Source organism: Perca fluviatilis, chromosome 15 (genome assembly GCF_010015445.1).
Source record: "Perca fluviatilis chromosome 15, GENO_Pfluv_1.0, whole genome shotgun sequence".
Classification (NCBI taxonomy): Eukaryota; Metazoa; Chordata; class Actinopteri; order Perciformes; family Percidae; genus Perca; species Perca fluviatilis.
Window position 1 is genome coordinate 26483843 of NC_053126.1, and position 15805 is coordinate 26499647.

Below are 15805 nucleotides of genomic sequence, written 5' to 3' on the forward strand. Positions count from 1 at the left end.
TTCCAAAATTCTGATATAATGGAACCAGCACTGAAATTGTTTTTTTTTTTTTAAATAAAAGTGGCAGACTGAGCCTATGGGAAATGTGTATTGTATTTGGATGTTCAATTTGTTTAAAATGAACACAGATGAAATGAATATGATGTTTTATTTAGCAGAACTGCATTATGATGTTCTATTTTATGCAATATTTCCTATATTTCTAAGCAGATTTTCTATGCTGTAACAATCCCCTCCCCCCCTGCAAAAGCCCAGACCGGCCCTGCTTGTGGGTTTAGCTTTCCCAAAACTAGCTCCCCGGTGCTGAGCCGCGCTGGAGGCGCTCGGAGAGCGGAGCAGCCTTCACTCCATCAGAACCGGTCAACCGACACCTGTCTGCCACATTTACCACCTCTATCCACCTGTGTGTGTGTATGTTTGTGTGTGTGCCTGCTGCGGGAGTTATAGCGGTACTTCAGTCTTCGGGAATGAAGAACAAACCCAACCAACAGGTGAAGACCGCGGCTCCGCACCGACCGGACATGTCGAGCTTCGAGGTGACCGTCCAGCAGCTCAACGATCTGTTGACGGACGACAGCGGCTTCTACAGCTGGCCGACCGAACACTTCCACGAGGTTTACCCCAGGATCTACGTCGGCAACGCGTGAGTCGCTGCTGTGATCCAGCTTTTCATAACTCCCATTTTTCTCTCCACTTAGTTATGATTGGACAGTAAACACGTCTTCTCCTATTCAGGGCACGCAGCAAAACCATCCCCATAGATAATAGCCTAGCCTATATCTGGTGTGCCTTTGACCGCAATTAAAACAATACATTCCAATTTAATAACCACTAATTAGGCTATATCCTGCATGCTGTTAATGCGGTGATACGTTTATATTACACGGCAATTAAAGCAAACTATGTGTGTCCGAACAGAGTTATTATTATTATATCATGCCACAAAAGATGTAAACATATATCAACCTGCAGTAAGGAATCACTATTTAAATCATTTAAGGCACGATTATGTGTCTTTTAACAAGAACACCATGCTGTAGGATCCTAAAATAATCTAGACGTTATCAGGCAACTTAATGCCATGATTTACAGTACGGACATTATACAGTATGTAGCCTACATATGTAGGCTTCATGTTTTATTTCCATGTTTAAGTGTGACTGTATGCATGAAGGCATGGAGGCAACTGGAGCCATGAGGGCTTTGTCAGACAGAGAGACTCGTTTAATTTTTGAAGAGGTGGAGGAATGTTATGAAAAAGCCAAATAGAGCAGAAACAGAGGGAGGCAGAGCTGGCAAGGATGGAGGATCCACAAATAGCCCAACCTGATGGCCCCCTGTTGATTTTTACAGACTCCTGCACACCTTTATCAGGCTGTTTTACAGACAAAAGGAGAGACCATCCTAAACAGGCTGATTGACCGACGAGGACCAATCAGGTCACACTGCAGACTGACACTACTCACTGAATCAATCAAGTATCATATATAATCAAATCATGGCACCATAGGCCAACAATATGAACAATATATAACTTCATATACAGGAAAAACATGTTACGGATCAAAATGCACATAGTCATAATAAAGAAAAGCTGTCGGATCAGGATAAATATTTAAGTATATGTGATTAAAATTTGGTTGGAGCCTATGATATATAATGTTGAATAGTCTTAAAGGGGCGTGTGTTTAGGATTGATTGGCATCTAGCGGTGATCATGGTTTCATCATGTATGGGGTAGAAATGGGGAGATTGAAACTCCAGAAGAACTCTCATTTATGTTGTGTGTGTGTGTGTGTGTGTGTGTGTGTGTGTGTGTGTGTGTGTGTGTGTGTGTGTGTGTGTGTGTGTGTGTGTGTGTGTGTGTGTGTGTTTGAAGGTTTAATATATATGGAATGAAACTTGAATATATGGAATGAAAGTCTGAATATATGGAATAAAACTTGAATATAAGGAACATAAGTCGGAATATAATGAATACAAGTTTGAATATATGGAATGAAACTTATATAAAAGTAATTAAGAGATCATTAACACCCTGGCAAATGCATGTACAGGCCAAAAATAGTACTGGTAACTATACTCAAAACCGTTCTACTGATGAAGAAATATATGTCATTCAAAATTCTCAAGTTTCATTTCATATGACTTTCATTCCATATTTTCAGACTTTCATTCAATATATTTAGACTTTCATTCAATATATTCAGACTTTTTATTCAATATATTCAGACTTTCAGTCAATATATTCAGACTTTCATTCAATATATTAAGACTTTCATTCAACATATTCAGACTTTTTATTCAATATATTCAGACTTTTGGTCAATATATTCAGACTTTCATTCCATATATTCGGAGTGCACCTCTAAGCCATGACTTTTTACCTGCAGTGAAAAAGCCTCTTTGGTTTAGTGTTGACACTTTGCCTCGTCTTTTTCAGCTCACCTCTTTCCTCGGCTTAAAAATCCGAAATGGTTCAGTATTAGCAGATTTATTTTTCTTAAATACTAACTCTGCAATTTCCTAACCGAGTTATTAGTATAACTTGTCACAATGGGAATAACATCATTTTTTACACAGTATGGGCCCACTTTAAATCCACCACAGCTCAACATGCGCTGTCATACGGTAAAGAATGTCAGGCTTGGAAGAGTATTTAAGGCTTACAAGCATGCATATTCTAAATTTTAAATGGTGAGATCTGAAAGCTTTAAAAGAGAAACTCTCCACCAGCACAGATAGTCTTGGCAGTGTATTTTCAGAGATAAAACCTCTCTAGTGCCTCCATTATTCCGCCCACCTTCCAAAAGGAGTCATAATGGCCAGAGCAGAAGCACCATGTGTCAGTCATATTGCAGCAAGCGTCCTCAGAAATACAAAAATGCATCGGCACAGCTCTGTGAAGCCTAGTGAAGAGAGCATGCACCCACGCATCGTTCCCTCTGCTGGTGCTTTTTCTTGTTTTGATGTGTCTGTCCTAGTTCCACTTTGTAGTCTGAAAGCCTGGCAGACTTTTTTTTGTGGAGGCGTGACGTACAACTAGCACCAGTGCGCAGCCACTCTATTTTTAGCTCTCTATATATAAAAAGGCAGGAGGTGCCAAGAAGTACAGCAGTTTCACAGTGAGAAGCATCAGATCTCGCTTGTGTTTATTCACTGCTGAATGAACACATTGTCCACAGACAAAAAAATGGAACACCATTTTGTGTCCTACATGTGACATATTATTGCATAGTGCAATCTTGTAACGATGTGTGAAAACCACATTTGACAAAGCCTACCTGGTATAAAAACCAACCACACACTGTCTTCATCAACATCAAGTATCCATCCGAGGAAGCAAAATTAGTGATTATGGTCCCTGCTGTTGTCTGCCATCAGACGGGACTAAATGGTGCGTTTACTTGAAACTAGTAAACCTCGTTGTGCATTCAAAGTTATTGTAAAGTACCCCTTTCTCGTTTAACAGCAATTTACTGGTGAATGAAGTTATTGTTATCACGTTTTTAATAAATCATTTACATTAGACCAAGTGGCCTTAACAATAAACAAGCCGTTCCTTAATGTCGCAGACTGTCATTTTGTGTTTCTTTTTTATTATCTTTTTTTAAATGATTGTTTCTTGCACTGTGCAGGCATCAGCACCGTTTTAAAACCGGTATCGGAAAAAAACTAGGGCTGGGCGATATGGAGAAAATCAGATATCACGATATTCTTGACCAAATACCTCAATATTGCGGCGATATTCTAGGGTTGACAATTGGGGCTTTAACAAAATATCTCCACACTTAGATTTTAGATAAATCATCAGTAATGTGGACATAACTGATGTCTAAGTGGGGAAAAGGCGAATAACAGAACAGCTAGAACAGTCTGGTAAGTTCAGAAAAGTACTTCACTTTACTATTTAATGCAGCCTTTAAAACCAAGACAACACTTATCTCATATCACGATATTACGATATCCAGAATCTAAGACGATATGATATCTAGTCTCATATCACGATATCGATATAATATCGATATATTGCCCAGCCCTAGAAAAAACCCAAACAACACCCAACCCTGCTCAGCATTAGCAGTCTGAGCGAAGTAAATGCTATGGTGTGTATTTGTTTTGCTCACCAATCCGCTGCAGGTTTGTGGCGATGAACGTGATGCGTCTCAAACGTAGGGGCATCACCCACGTCCTGAACGCCGCCGAGGGAAACTCCTTCATGCACGTCAACACCAACGCTGAGTTCTATGCCGGCTCGGGAATCACCTACCACGGCGTACCAGCCAGCGACACCGACCACTTCGACATCAGCGTTTACTTTGAAGAGGCGGCAGACTTCATAGAGAAGGCACTGGCATACAAAAATGGGAAAGGTGAGAGGATAGCAGAGCTGAAATTAACTGAAGGTCATAAACCATATTGACAAAACATAGGTTTTATACTGTGCTTAACCTGTATCTTAAGTACAAGCACGCTTTAAAAATGGTCGCTGTCAGGCGAAACCCTTGTATGTCCAAAACCCTTGCTTTGTCAGGAAATTAAAAAAGGCAAATTTGAAAACATTTTATTGAGCTATTTACCTTCGACAAAGTCAGATGAAATCGCCTCATCACTGATTAAATACAGTATTGTAAAAACCACAGACATAAAGGGTGACCAATAGCATTCATTTATGAAGAAAAAAAATAAAATGATGAAATATGGAGATACAACGGGTGAATACAGTTATATTCAGACAGACAGTACGAGAAAAATTGTGAAAAATAATAAGTGGTTTTCGAACATTCAAGCATTTAAAACACGTTCTAGTAGAAACCCAAAATACAAGCATAAACATTAAAGTGAGCATACTATGGGACCTTTAAAGGAAAGGAGAATTAATATTGGACTTATGACCAGAAACACAAAATGAATGAATTCCATCTCCAAATGAAGGTTTATGTTCCTCTGTGTCTGCTGAATCTGTAAATAGGCACTGGCTTTGCTAACACTTCAGCCATAACGACTTTACAAGGTTATAATATGACAATGTTGAGCTTTTCCCCACCACCCTTGAAGTGGCCCCCAAAAATTAAATGAATGCGGCATTAAACTCAAGTGTAATATCTCAGACACCAATGCTGTGGATTTGGTCAAACACCTGCAACGGTTGGTTTTCTTTGCTTCTGCAGGTAAAGTGTACGTTCATTGCAGGGAAGGCTACAGCCGCTCGCCTACCTTAGTCATAGCCTACCTGATGCTTCATCAGAACATGGACGTCCACAGCGCTCTGGCCACGGTGCGGCACAGAAGAGAGATCGGACCCAACGACGGCTTCCTTCGGCAGCTCTGTCGCCTGAACCAGAGGCTGGCTTCTGAGGGAAACAAATGAGGCAGACGAGAAGGCAGGAAGACTGTCCGTAACAGGGAACCAAAATATGCTTAACTGCACATCACTCTCTTTCACTTGTTCTACACGTTTATCAAGCTGCAGATCTGTGAGGGGATGTTCTGGAGGGGAGGATAGCTGGAGAATGAAAGACATTCTCTCTAAGACTAAGGCTGACAGCACCTGTGTGTGTATGTATAGTACAAAATAATACATCTTACATACATCTTACATACGTACAGTGTTTTAATTGTGCTCAAACAAACACTGGTGACGCCATGTGCTGATCATACATACATGTGATAGGGCTGCTCGATTATGGAAACCATAATCACAATTATTTTGGTGAATATTGAAATCACGATTATTTAACACGATTCCTCATTGACTTTTGGAAAGATATTGCATTTATTGAACTTAAAAAAAAAACCAGTTAAACGAATCAAAAGTAAAAGCACCTTGAATTTAAATACTTTTCCGGTTGAACTTTTTGAATTCCCCTTCAGAACACAAGACAAAATAAGAGTTTACTTGCAAAATGCAATGTGCAAAATAATCGTTTTTTTCTCGATTACATTGTTTTTGTGATCGTTGGGAGCCAAAATCGAAATTTTATTAATTACACAGCCCTACATTGTGAGGTTAAAATCCAGGTGCACTGCATTCACCAGGGGTCTCATTTATAAACGTGGCGTACGCATAAAACGGGGCCGAAAACGTGCGTACGCCACTTCCCACGCAAAGGTTGTGATTTATAAAAAACAATCTTGGCGGGAGAATGTGCGGTCCTCCACGCAAACTCTGACCCATGCGTACGCGCATTTGGGAGACAATGGGAATTGGCGACGCAGATGGTGAGGTGGTGAACTGATGTCAGACTGCAGAAAGTAAATGTGGGAAGAACGATAACTTGTAATATTTTCAAGTATTTATGTCTCACGCACATTTTTTCACTCCATATCATCCACGTTATCATGAAGATTAAATCCAGCAGTGTTATTTGCGCTCCTGCTGGATTTTACAAGGTGTTTCTGGAACAATTATCAATTGTTCCAGAAACACCTTGTAAAATCCAACTTAAATCTTGAATAAAAATGTGTTCTTAATATTTAATCGGCGCTGTCTCACCGTCACATTGTCCGCTACGGAGCGCAGGAGGAGGAGATGGCCCGATTCCATGGAATACAGGATAGCATCAAATACCCTAACATTAGATAACTGCAGAAAACAGTGTAAATGACTAAATATCTGTCTTTAATACCGTGCATATATCATCAAATGTCAAAGTCTGAAAATACAGCCGTTACCCTTAATGTCCTCGTTATCGGTCCGAACTTTAATACAGTTTGTGACAAAACCAGCATGAAGAATAGTGTGTTTGCCTACCGGCTGTTCCCTAGGGAAATGGCAGACAGCTAAGTGTTATTATATAAATATTATAATCTTCAACTTTATCACTAAGGCTTGTTTGGATATAATATATAGTTCTGTTAAATCTAGGTCTGGAATATCGAAGCTGTCCCAGTGTGCCGTAATGCCTGCCGTTTTGGACGGTATTATTAATATATGTAGTCTATAGATCAGGTTTCCATACACTGTGCGAGAACAGGCCAAAATTATAATTCAATTTGCAGCAATTCCTGAAAGTCTGAGAAGATTTTAGCTCTTTCCCCCGCCAGTCGTCATGATTCAGCGTAACGAAGAACTGCTGCCAGGGTCATTAACATACTTATCAGCATTCATGAGGTGCTTTGCATTGACTATTTATGGTTACAACTGGGCGTGTATAGGGCGGGATAAGAGGCTGATCCACGTGGTCACATATACCGTATATTCAGGGTACTATGGAAGGATGATATCACATATTTTGTTTAGTATGTTTTAGAAAACGGCACAATCTTTGACCTGTATATGTCTAGAAGACTGAAACAGCAAAAGAAACAAGGAATAGTTCGGCATTTTGGGGAAATCATTTAATTTATTTGTTTTGATTATTAATCACTTTGTTGCCAAGACATGGGTATAAAGATTGATGCGACTCATGTCTGTCACAGCACCTGTTTAGCTTAGCTTAGCTCATGGGAACTGGTGGGAAAAAGCTAGCCTCTGTCAAAATGAACAACGGGTCCGGTCTGCGCAAATTACAATTTCTTTTTTTAGTTTTTAGTTTATAGTCTGTGTAATGTCATGAATAATGGATGGGCTGTGTACTGCTGTGTGTGACCGCCATCTTCTGAATATGTATTCAACTTACACACATGGATAAAAAGCGGTGGAAATTTGAGTTTTTAAATCGGGCCCTGGCTGGTGATGGCAAAAATGAAACCTCCAAGCTGCAATCTTGGATTAAAGAAAAAGGGCAGCTATTTCTGGCTGTTTCAGGTCTTTGTGCTAAGCTAGCTGTAGCTTCATATTTAATGTACAGACATGAGTGTGGTATCCATCTTCTCATCTAACTCTTGGTAAGTCGATTTCCCCAAAACAACCAATTCCTTTATTCAGCTTTGGGAGAGGGCATGCCTCACAGTCTTACATCAGACAACGTTAACATTATTGCCCACCCAACATTTGCATGGAGCTCTTCTCATTCTATACACCTGCTGTGTAGTGAGGGCACATGACCTGTGACATCATGCCAAATTGTCCAGTGAGTGGAACCAAGCCACTTAAACCTCCGATTGTAATTTCAGCACTGCCAGAAAGTGAGATTTGTTTGGCCGTAACTTGCACATTATCGGAGAACTTCACAGTTAACACCTTTTGCACATTAGTGTGTAAATATTTGTGTGTTTTTGTCAGAGTTTATGCAGTTTTATATTGTACAGCAGCATGCTTTGTAATACAAGTGTGAGCCAAAATGTTTATATTCCTTGGTTAGCACAGCTATGTGTCTATATGCATTTACGGAGTCATATTGTGCATTATTATTGTTATCCGTCACAACGTGCATTATTAAGCCTGTAACTTGTGAACCATCATGTGCATTACTGAGTAGTGTGATGTATTGGTCATGTCAGCAGGCTTTCATTGAGTCCCACAGATTATGAGACTGCTTATATGAATTGCACTTTATCTAATGACACTGGTGATTGTTGTTGTTCTCTTTTTCTTACATTCAGAAATAAATTGAAGATGACACGACTGAGTTTCTTCAAACAAATTTATTGATAGTTGCAGGTTGCTATTAATGTTTTCTCAAAAGCCACGGACATTTTACGATTTTAAAATTACTTTAACCTTGTGTCATTTCCACCGAGTCTCTGACTGGAGCGGAAAATCAACGGAGCAAAAGTTCTTTTACTGGGGAAATATCGCCATTCATTCTGTGAACTCTTACGGAAAATTTCTTTCAAGATTAGTAAAGCTGTTAAAGCCAAATTCCTACACTACCTGTTATGTAACTTAAAAACAGTCATCAATCAGAAAATGTTTGCCTCTTTTTAGATAGCAGAAGTGAAATAGCATTATCAACATTTGTTGTGTTCTGGTTTCAGAATCATAAAAGATATTGGAGAACAAATTAAATATAACAACAGGAAGTTGGATCTACAGGATGATTCTGTTCCTTGGCAACTATCATGTTTTATCCCAAATAATGTACTGATTTTTAGGCATTCTATTATCAAATGGTTCGAAAAATAGTGCATCTGGCTGCCATAAACGGAGCATGTTTGGGCTGAGCCCCGAATGTTTAGAGCGCCTGGCTCCGCCCCTGCTGAGTTCCAGATTGTTGACTGAGGCCACAGTCTTTTATGAGTTCACTAAACAGTAGGTTGCTTCTCTAGCTAAAGATTTAACACGTATGATAGATGTAAATAAGCACTTTGTCCTGTAGAGGGAGCAGTCGGACTACTATAGTTGTACCAGTGCTAAGATCAGCAGCATCACCAATTGCAAGTTCCATCAGCATCACAATATTGTAAAAATACTAGAAGCTTCAATTACTTGTGCATATTAGTTGCATCGTGGGAAGCGTAGTGTGTAGTGTTTTTAGGGGTTAACCCAAACGAGCTGTGGAGACGGTGTCCACCTTTAAATACCTGGGGATGAACATCTCCAACGATGTCACGTGGGCAACCAGCATCATAAAGAAGGCCCACCAACGCCTGGACTTTGAGGAGGCTGAAGTAGACCGGCCTGCTGTCCTGACCTCCTTTTAGCGGTGTGTGGTGGAGAGCACACACTGACATCCTCCATCACCGCCTGGTATGGAAACTGCTCTGCGCCTGACAGCAAGGCGCTGCAACCAGTAGTTTAAACTGCTGGGAAAATAACAAACAGCAGCCTCCCTTCCTTGGAGGACATTTACATCAACAGGTGCAGAAGCGTGATTACCACACCACAATTCTTCAGAGTATATATAGTTAGTGCAATGACTGGTCAGTTTTTTGAAGAACACATGGACATCATTAATAAATCAGAACTCATGATGATTGAAATACCTTAATTGATGCATTAATGAACGTATTGTTCCTGCTTGAAGTCCTGCATGAGATACTATGAATCCTTGTACCTTACTGATAGTTGATGAAGTACTACATGAATGAATTCATGCTTTTTCATCCACGAATTCATGATAAGTCATGCACCACTATTATAAAGAGTTACCGAAAAAGATTTGATTTTAGCATGCTGCTGTCTAATACAACCACTACAATTGTCTGAGCTGCAGCGATGGACTTCTCCCCTTTATGCTAAAGCCTCATATCCAGTGTCTTCTGATCTACATACAACCCACAAAGCAAATGTTTAAAATGTGCAACTTAAGTCTCTTTGAAAGTTGTCAGCGCTCTCAATGTGGTGGATGGTTCGCCATCAAAACAAACACCACTCACTGGTACTGTTCCAGCCCCTCTTAATCCTTAACATTCTGCCAAGTTGTCTTTTAAAAGGCGCGTGTGTGTGTGAGAGAGAGAGAGAGAGAGAGAGAGAGAGAGAGAGAGAGAGAGAGAGGTCTTTGAGTCTCTCTCTCCCTCCCTCCCTCTCCATCTGTGTCCCGGTCTGAAGCATGGAGTTGACGCAAGGTCATGTCTGTTAGCAGACAAGGGTAAAACTCTGTTACATAACACCAGTCTGCATGAATGAATCCATGGGGGCTGGGGCAGCCGTGTGAGGGTTTAGATGGAGTCTGGTGTGTGTGTGTGTGTGTGTGGAATGAAGAATGAAGGCACCATGTAGATCCTCGGTATTTGTTTCTAACTGGTAGATCTATTTTTCAGCCTCTTAAAGCTCTAGCTGAGCCCGCCGGTGGCTCCGTCACTACAAACTCAATCTGTACAGCCAAACGTTGTTCAAACCGGTCCCACCTCACTAATTAATAGGGGTGGTACGGTTCATGAAAAAACACCCGAACCGCTCGGTTCGCTAGTCTCGGTTCGGAGCGTGTGTGTACCGCACGGTTCGTCAGTACACTGTTAAGCTGCACTAACCTCTTACTGCCGTAGTGCCCACTTTATACACCTATGTTAAAACACTTACTGGAAATGACGAGCGGGATGGGCGTGACAAAACGCAACCCATGGCAGCTGATTGGACAATCGCGTCATAGGGTCTGGCTGGTCCCTAATTTCAAAACAGACTGTCATGGCGGCTCGTTCAGAACACGATCTCATATTGTACTAAAATAGTTCACCGAAACGTTTTCTGAAAACATTTTAAGCGAGAAATAGGCCGTGCAGTTGCTGAATCTGTCTTCATTCCAGATCGACAAAGGTCAGTTTAAAAGATTTTCGTCCAGATTTTGAGAGACACCGAGCCCCGCTCCTCAAGTGGAGTAGGGTGCTGCAGGTCACGTCACCTGCAGAAATGTCAAGTGGGAGAGAGGCTGCCCAGAGCTGGAGGATGCGCCAGCGTCGTTTATAGTCTGGTGTGTGGAGCAACATTTTGGATTTCATGGTACCTATGATGAAATAAAACAATATATAGAACTGCCACTGTGTGCATGTTTTGTGCAACATGCATTCAATATGCTAATTTTAGCTATATATCATATGCTGAAGTATATTCTGGAGTGTTAAAGATTAAAAGAAAAAATAACAAGAACTGTACAGAACCGAAAACCGTGACCCTAAAACCGTGATACAAACCGAACCGTGGGTTTTGTGAACCGTACCACCCCTACTAATTAACACGTTATATTGCGTCTGTAATGGTTTAATTCGCTCTTAAACCAACCAGCGGAGGCTTCAATTGAATCGGTGAGCTTTGAAAACGTGCTGGTAGGCAGGTGTTTGTTACCTTTGGACAGAGGCAGGCCAGCTGTTTCCAGTTTTTATGCTAAGCTAACTGGCTGCTTCATATTTACCATACAGACACGAGAGTGCTATCAATCTTCACTGAGTCTTGGCCAGAAATGGAATAAGTGTATTTCCCACAATGTCAAGCTGTTCCTTTAAGGGGAAAACTAGAGGATTAGCAACATTATTTTTGAGCATTTCAGTAGATAATGGGTTTTGTCCCATCAAGGATCTAACTTCTTGATGGGAATATAATGTACTGATCTCAGATGAGGGATGGTAATTTTGTCTTACCAACTGCAAACATGATGATAAAACATGTTTTGTAATTAAATCCTGTGTTCTTAGGATAGCAGCATGTGAATCAGATGCAAGCACGTGGGTGAAAGTATGTGCTCTACTTTGGATAACAGAGGAAAAGGATCAAAATTATAAAGGAAATAAATATATACAGGAATGGAATGTCAGTATATATGAACATCATCATCAAAACTTACTGTTCTATTTTTAGAGCCTTGCGCTGAAAGCACTTTTCCTTTAGCGGATGGGAACAATCTGTAATGGATGACACACACACACACACACACACACACACACACACACACACACACACACACACACACACACACACACACACACACACACACACACACACACACACACACACACACACACACACACACACACACACACACACACACACACACACACACACACAACACACACACACACACGCCAGTATGCGGCATGTCGGCTCTGTACCAGCTGTGCCCTTCTGTGTTTTTTGGAAGGGGATGGAAGTGTTACATCATTTACCTCCACAACATCGCTAAAACTAAATTGACATCGACTGGCTTTCATGACTTTCAGAGTGTGAAATAATTTAGTAGTCCGTTTCTAAATTTAGGAAAATTGAACCATAAAAACTCAGACTGTGCACACCGTATAGGGTACAGTTATTGGGAGCATTACATTCAATATTGGTTTTTAATTCCATATACAGTAGCAAATGACCAGCATGCCTTTGCTACTTCAAACTACTTTATACCTTTTCATTGTTGTTTTTCATGGTTTTTCTAGTCCCGTTTGCCAGACCTATCGCCACACCGCAGTGGAGTAAGGTCTGGCTACACCACACATACATTCTGGAATAGGAGCAAAAAAACGCTCTGGGTTGTTTCCATTCCTTTAAACCAATCACAGTCGTCTTGGGTGGCACTGTGCTCCGGACGCAGTGACGGTGGCTCTGCAAAATAGTCTCAGGAAGGAACTTGTTTTGGTGGAACATTTGCATCCCGCAAAAGAAAACGCCACATACAATATTAAATATAGTTAACTGTTCACACAATACAGTAACGTGAGGTATTTAAATTAGCTGAGACATGGTTAAACCTCATTTGCTCTTACCAGTGTATTGGTTTTTGGAGTTTTGCAAGGCGAGGGACATCCGGCGGAAGATCCAAGACTAGGTTTTGTCCAACCAAACACCTTTGGGATGAACGGAAACTGCGAGTCAGACCTTATCGCCCAAAGTCAGTGTTGGAGACAATAGAGTTAAGAGGCGACGTCTATGACCGGATTATTTCTCTGCATATGCAGATACATTTAAAAAAAAAAAGCTACCTCGTCAGACAATAGCCGATGGGTTCCGAGATTTGCATTTCGGCCAACGCGTTCCGCCTCTTTTCCTCTAATATTAGTTTGTGTAAGAAGGCTCCATATGGCCTGCCGTTTTTGGAGCAGCAGTAGCTTCCTCTTAAAGGAGATTTCCGGTCAATTTCAACACGTAGCTCTGTCGTTTGTAAATTTGGAGTGCTGTCAGTAGCGAGAAAAACGAAAACAATCGGTGTTGCCTACACAGTGTTATCCTCCTGCTAGCGTTAGCACCCAGGAGACTGAAACAGGGCGCGTTTTAAACATGCTTTTAGCCTCTTAACATGTTCAAAATGTCATTAACGAGTGCTTCGGGACCGTCTACAAACTACAACACCGAAAAGAGATGCAAAAATATTATATATTCTATTATACAAAAATAGGCATATGCTTATTTTTTTTAAAAGCAAGTGCTGCAGTACAACTAGCAGGATACAAGTTATAATTGAGGTAAGTTTGGAGGCACTACCTTATTTAATCGTTAAATACATATTTTTGTATTTTGGTGTTGTAGTTTGTAGACGGTCCCTAAGTCTTGCCGTCTCAACACTGGAACTAAACAGAGATATGAATTAGCACAACTTGTATGCATGTCTTCACATCTACTGCAGTCAGATTCACTGTGTTCACTCGGAAGGAATCACTTCACATGGGTAGGCACTTATGTAATGACATCTCGAACATGTTAAAGCTAAAAGGCTAAAAGCCTCCTGGGTGCTAACTGTAGCAGGAGGATAACATGCTGTAGGCAACACACGACTGTTTTCGCGCTTCTCACTACTGACAACACTCCAAATTTAAATAATGAATAATTAATAAATATGTGCAGCATTAATACAGAGTGTCCGTCTGTAAATAAAATCAATGTGACATGATTCGTATAAGTTCTCAAATCAGTTTCTCGTTTTAAGTGCTACAGCACCCTGAAAAGACAATCTTTCAGATGTACTTTATTTGATCGACCGATGAAACGTGTGAGGCCGTTGTTGGGGCTGCGGAGCGTACTGAAAGTCAGATTCTCATGCAGCTGCACAAAAGGCAACGTAGGCAAATTGATATCAAATCATTTTATAATGTCGAAAATGAATGTCACATAGCCACAAACACAAACAGCTTTGAGCCACTGAGATGCCATTCTCTGATTGTGCCATGAATGATTTGTCACAGAAAAACAAGACATACAACAACCGTGCAACCATTGCAAACCCCCCCAAACAGCATTAGGAAATACACTATCAAACTCTCGTCTGGGGGTGCTTCAACCTCACTCAGCTTTACATTCAACACTGTGCTGTGCCAAAAGATTATGGCTGCTTCGCAAACCGGAAATAGCCCACTGCGTGTGCAGGGCCTCACATGATGTGGCTCAGATATACGCTAATTAGGGCCGGGTTGTGTGCTACTGCAACAAGTCACTGTGAAAGGGAGCTGCAGGAAGCAAAGAAGAAAAACAAGAGTGGACATTGTCATCATGGGACGTTGGGGGTCCTAAACCTTTCTTGTTCAAGGCACAACGTACTGGCCTGTAATAAAGAACACATATAGAAGTGTGGGATTGCATATTTGAGGAGATTTGAAGGCTCAAAGAAGAGAACGTCTCTCTTCAAAGCTGTTTCTTGTGGGCTGGAGCACACGCAGCAAAGGGCAGCCGGTTGGATTCGAACCTGCGCCCCCCTCTGCAACACATTTTGAGCGTTTTCTTTTTTCAGGCTTGGACCAGGATCTCCAAACTGAATTGTTCCAACAAAAACTATTCAAGCCGGCAGTTTTTAATTCAAAGAATTGGGGGCCACATTTGAATCCTTCTTAGACCGCTGTTGGGCCCTGTTCCATATTTTGCCTCGCAAACCGCTGGTGATTTTCTTTTGCTTGAAACTGAGCTCTCTGCCTCCTTTAGCCTACACTGGCACAAAGCAGTTCTTTTGGTTTCTATTTTGGGTTTTTGTTTTGTTTCTTTACTCGATGGTGAGCCTTTTCTTTCCCATCAAAAGCAAATATTCTTGTCACGCCATCGAGATTAATATATGGCAGATTTATACATCGCAACATGAGCCCTCGTCTAAGGTCAGATTTGGCCAAGTCTAAAGGCTTAGGTCAGGGCATGGGTGGGGGGGTTTTCTATTGACCCAGATCAGGAGGAGTATGAACTTAGCAAGCGATACAGCCCAAGCAACTGTGGAAACAACGTTCAACCCCTATCCCCACACCAATAATTTTCGAGCAGTCCTAAAGAAAATCAAATGCATTCATTGTAAAAGTATTAAGTGAAACTGTACTTGAAATGTATTGTTCTGTGAGGTTAGCGATAGTTTCTTTAGAGGAAATGACACCCCTTCTATGGGACTTTGGCCCATTGATCCACCTTACCCAGTATGAGAGTGGGATTAGCCATCAGACTAAGCAATGTGCATGCTAAAGGTTTGAAGAAAACAACATGTTGACTTTTCATGTGTGAACATGAGCTGTTGAGGAAGCCCTGTGGCTGGTTCTTCATCCGCAGGACACACAACGTAATTTGTGTGAAGAAATCATGTTTTAAGCTAATTGC

The 15805-nt window shown here is 41.0% G+C and overlaps 1 protein-coding gene across 1 annotated transcript; it reads left to right on the forward strand.

Annotated features, from left to right (window-relative positions):
• Nucleotides 1-294: 294 nt before the first annotated feature.
• On the forward strand, nucleotides 295-5847 carry LOC120574712 (dual specificity protein phosphatase 3-like). Its single transcript, XM_039825095.1, has 3 exons — nucleotides 295-643; nucleotides 4141-4373; nucleotides 5172-5847. The coding sequence occupies exons 1-3, from the start codon at nucleotides 414-416 to the stop codon at nucleotides 5369-5371; spliced, it is 663 nt and encodes a 220-aa protein (XP_039681029.1). The 5' UTR covers nucleotides 295-413; the 3' UTR covers nucleotides 5372-5847.
• The last annotated feature ends 9958 nt before the right edge of the window (nucleotides 5848-15805 follow it).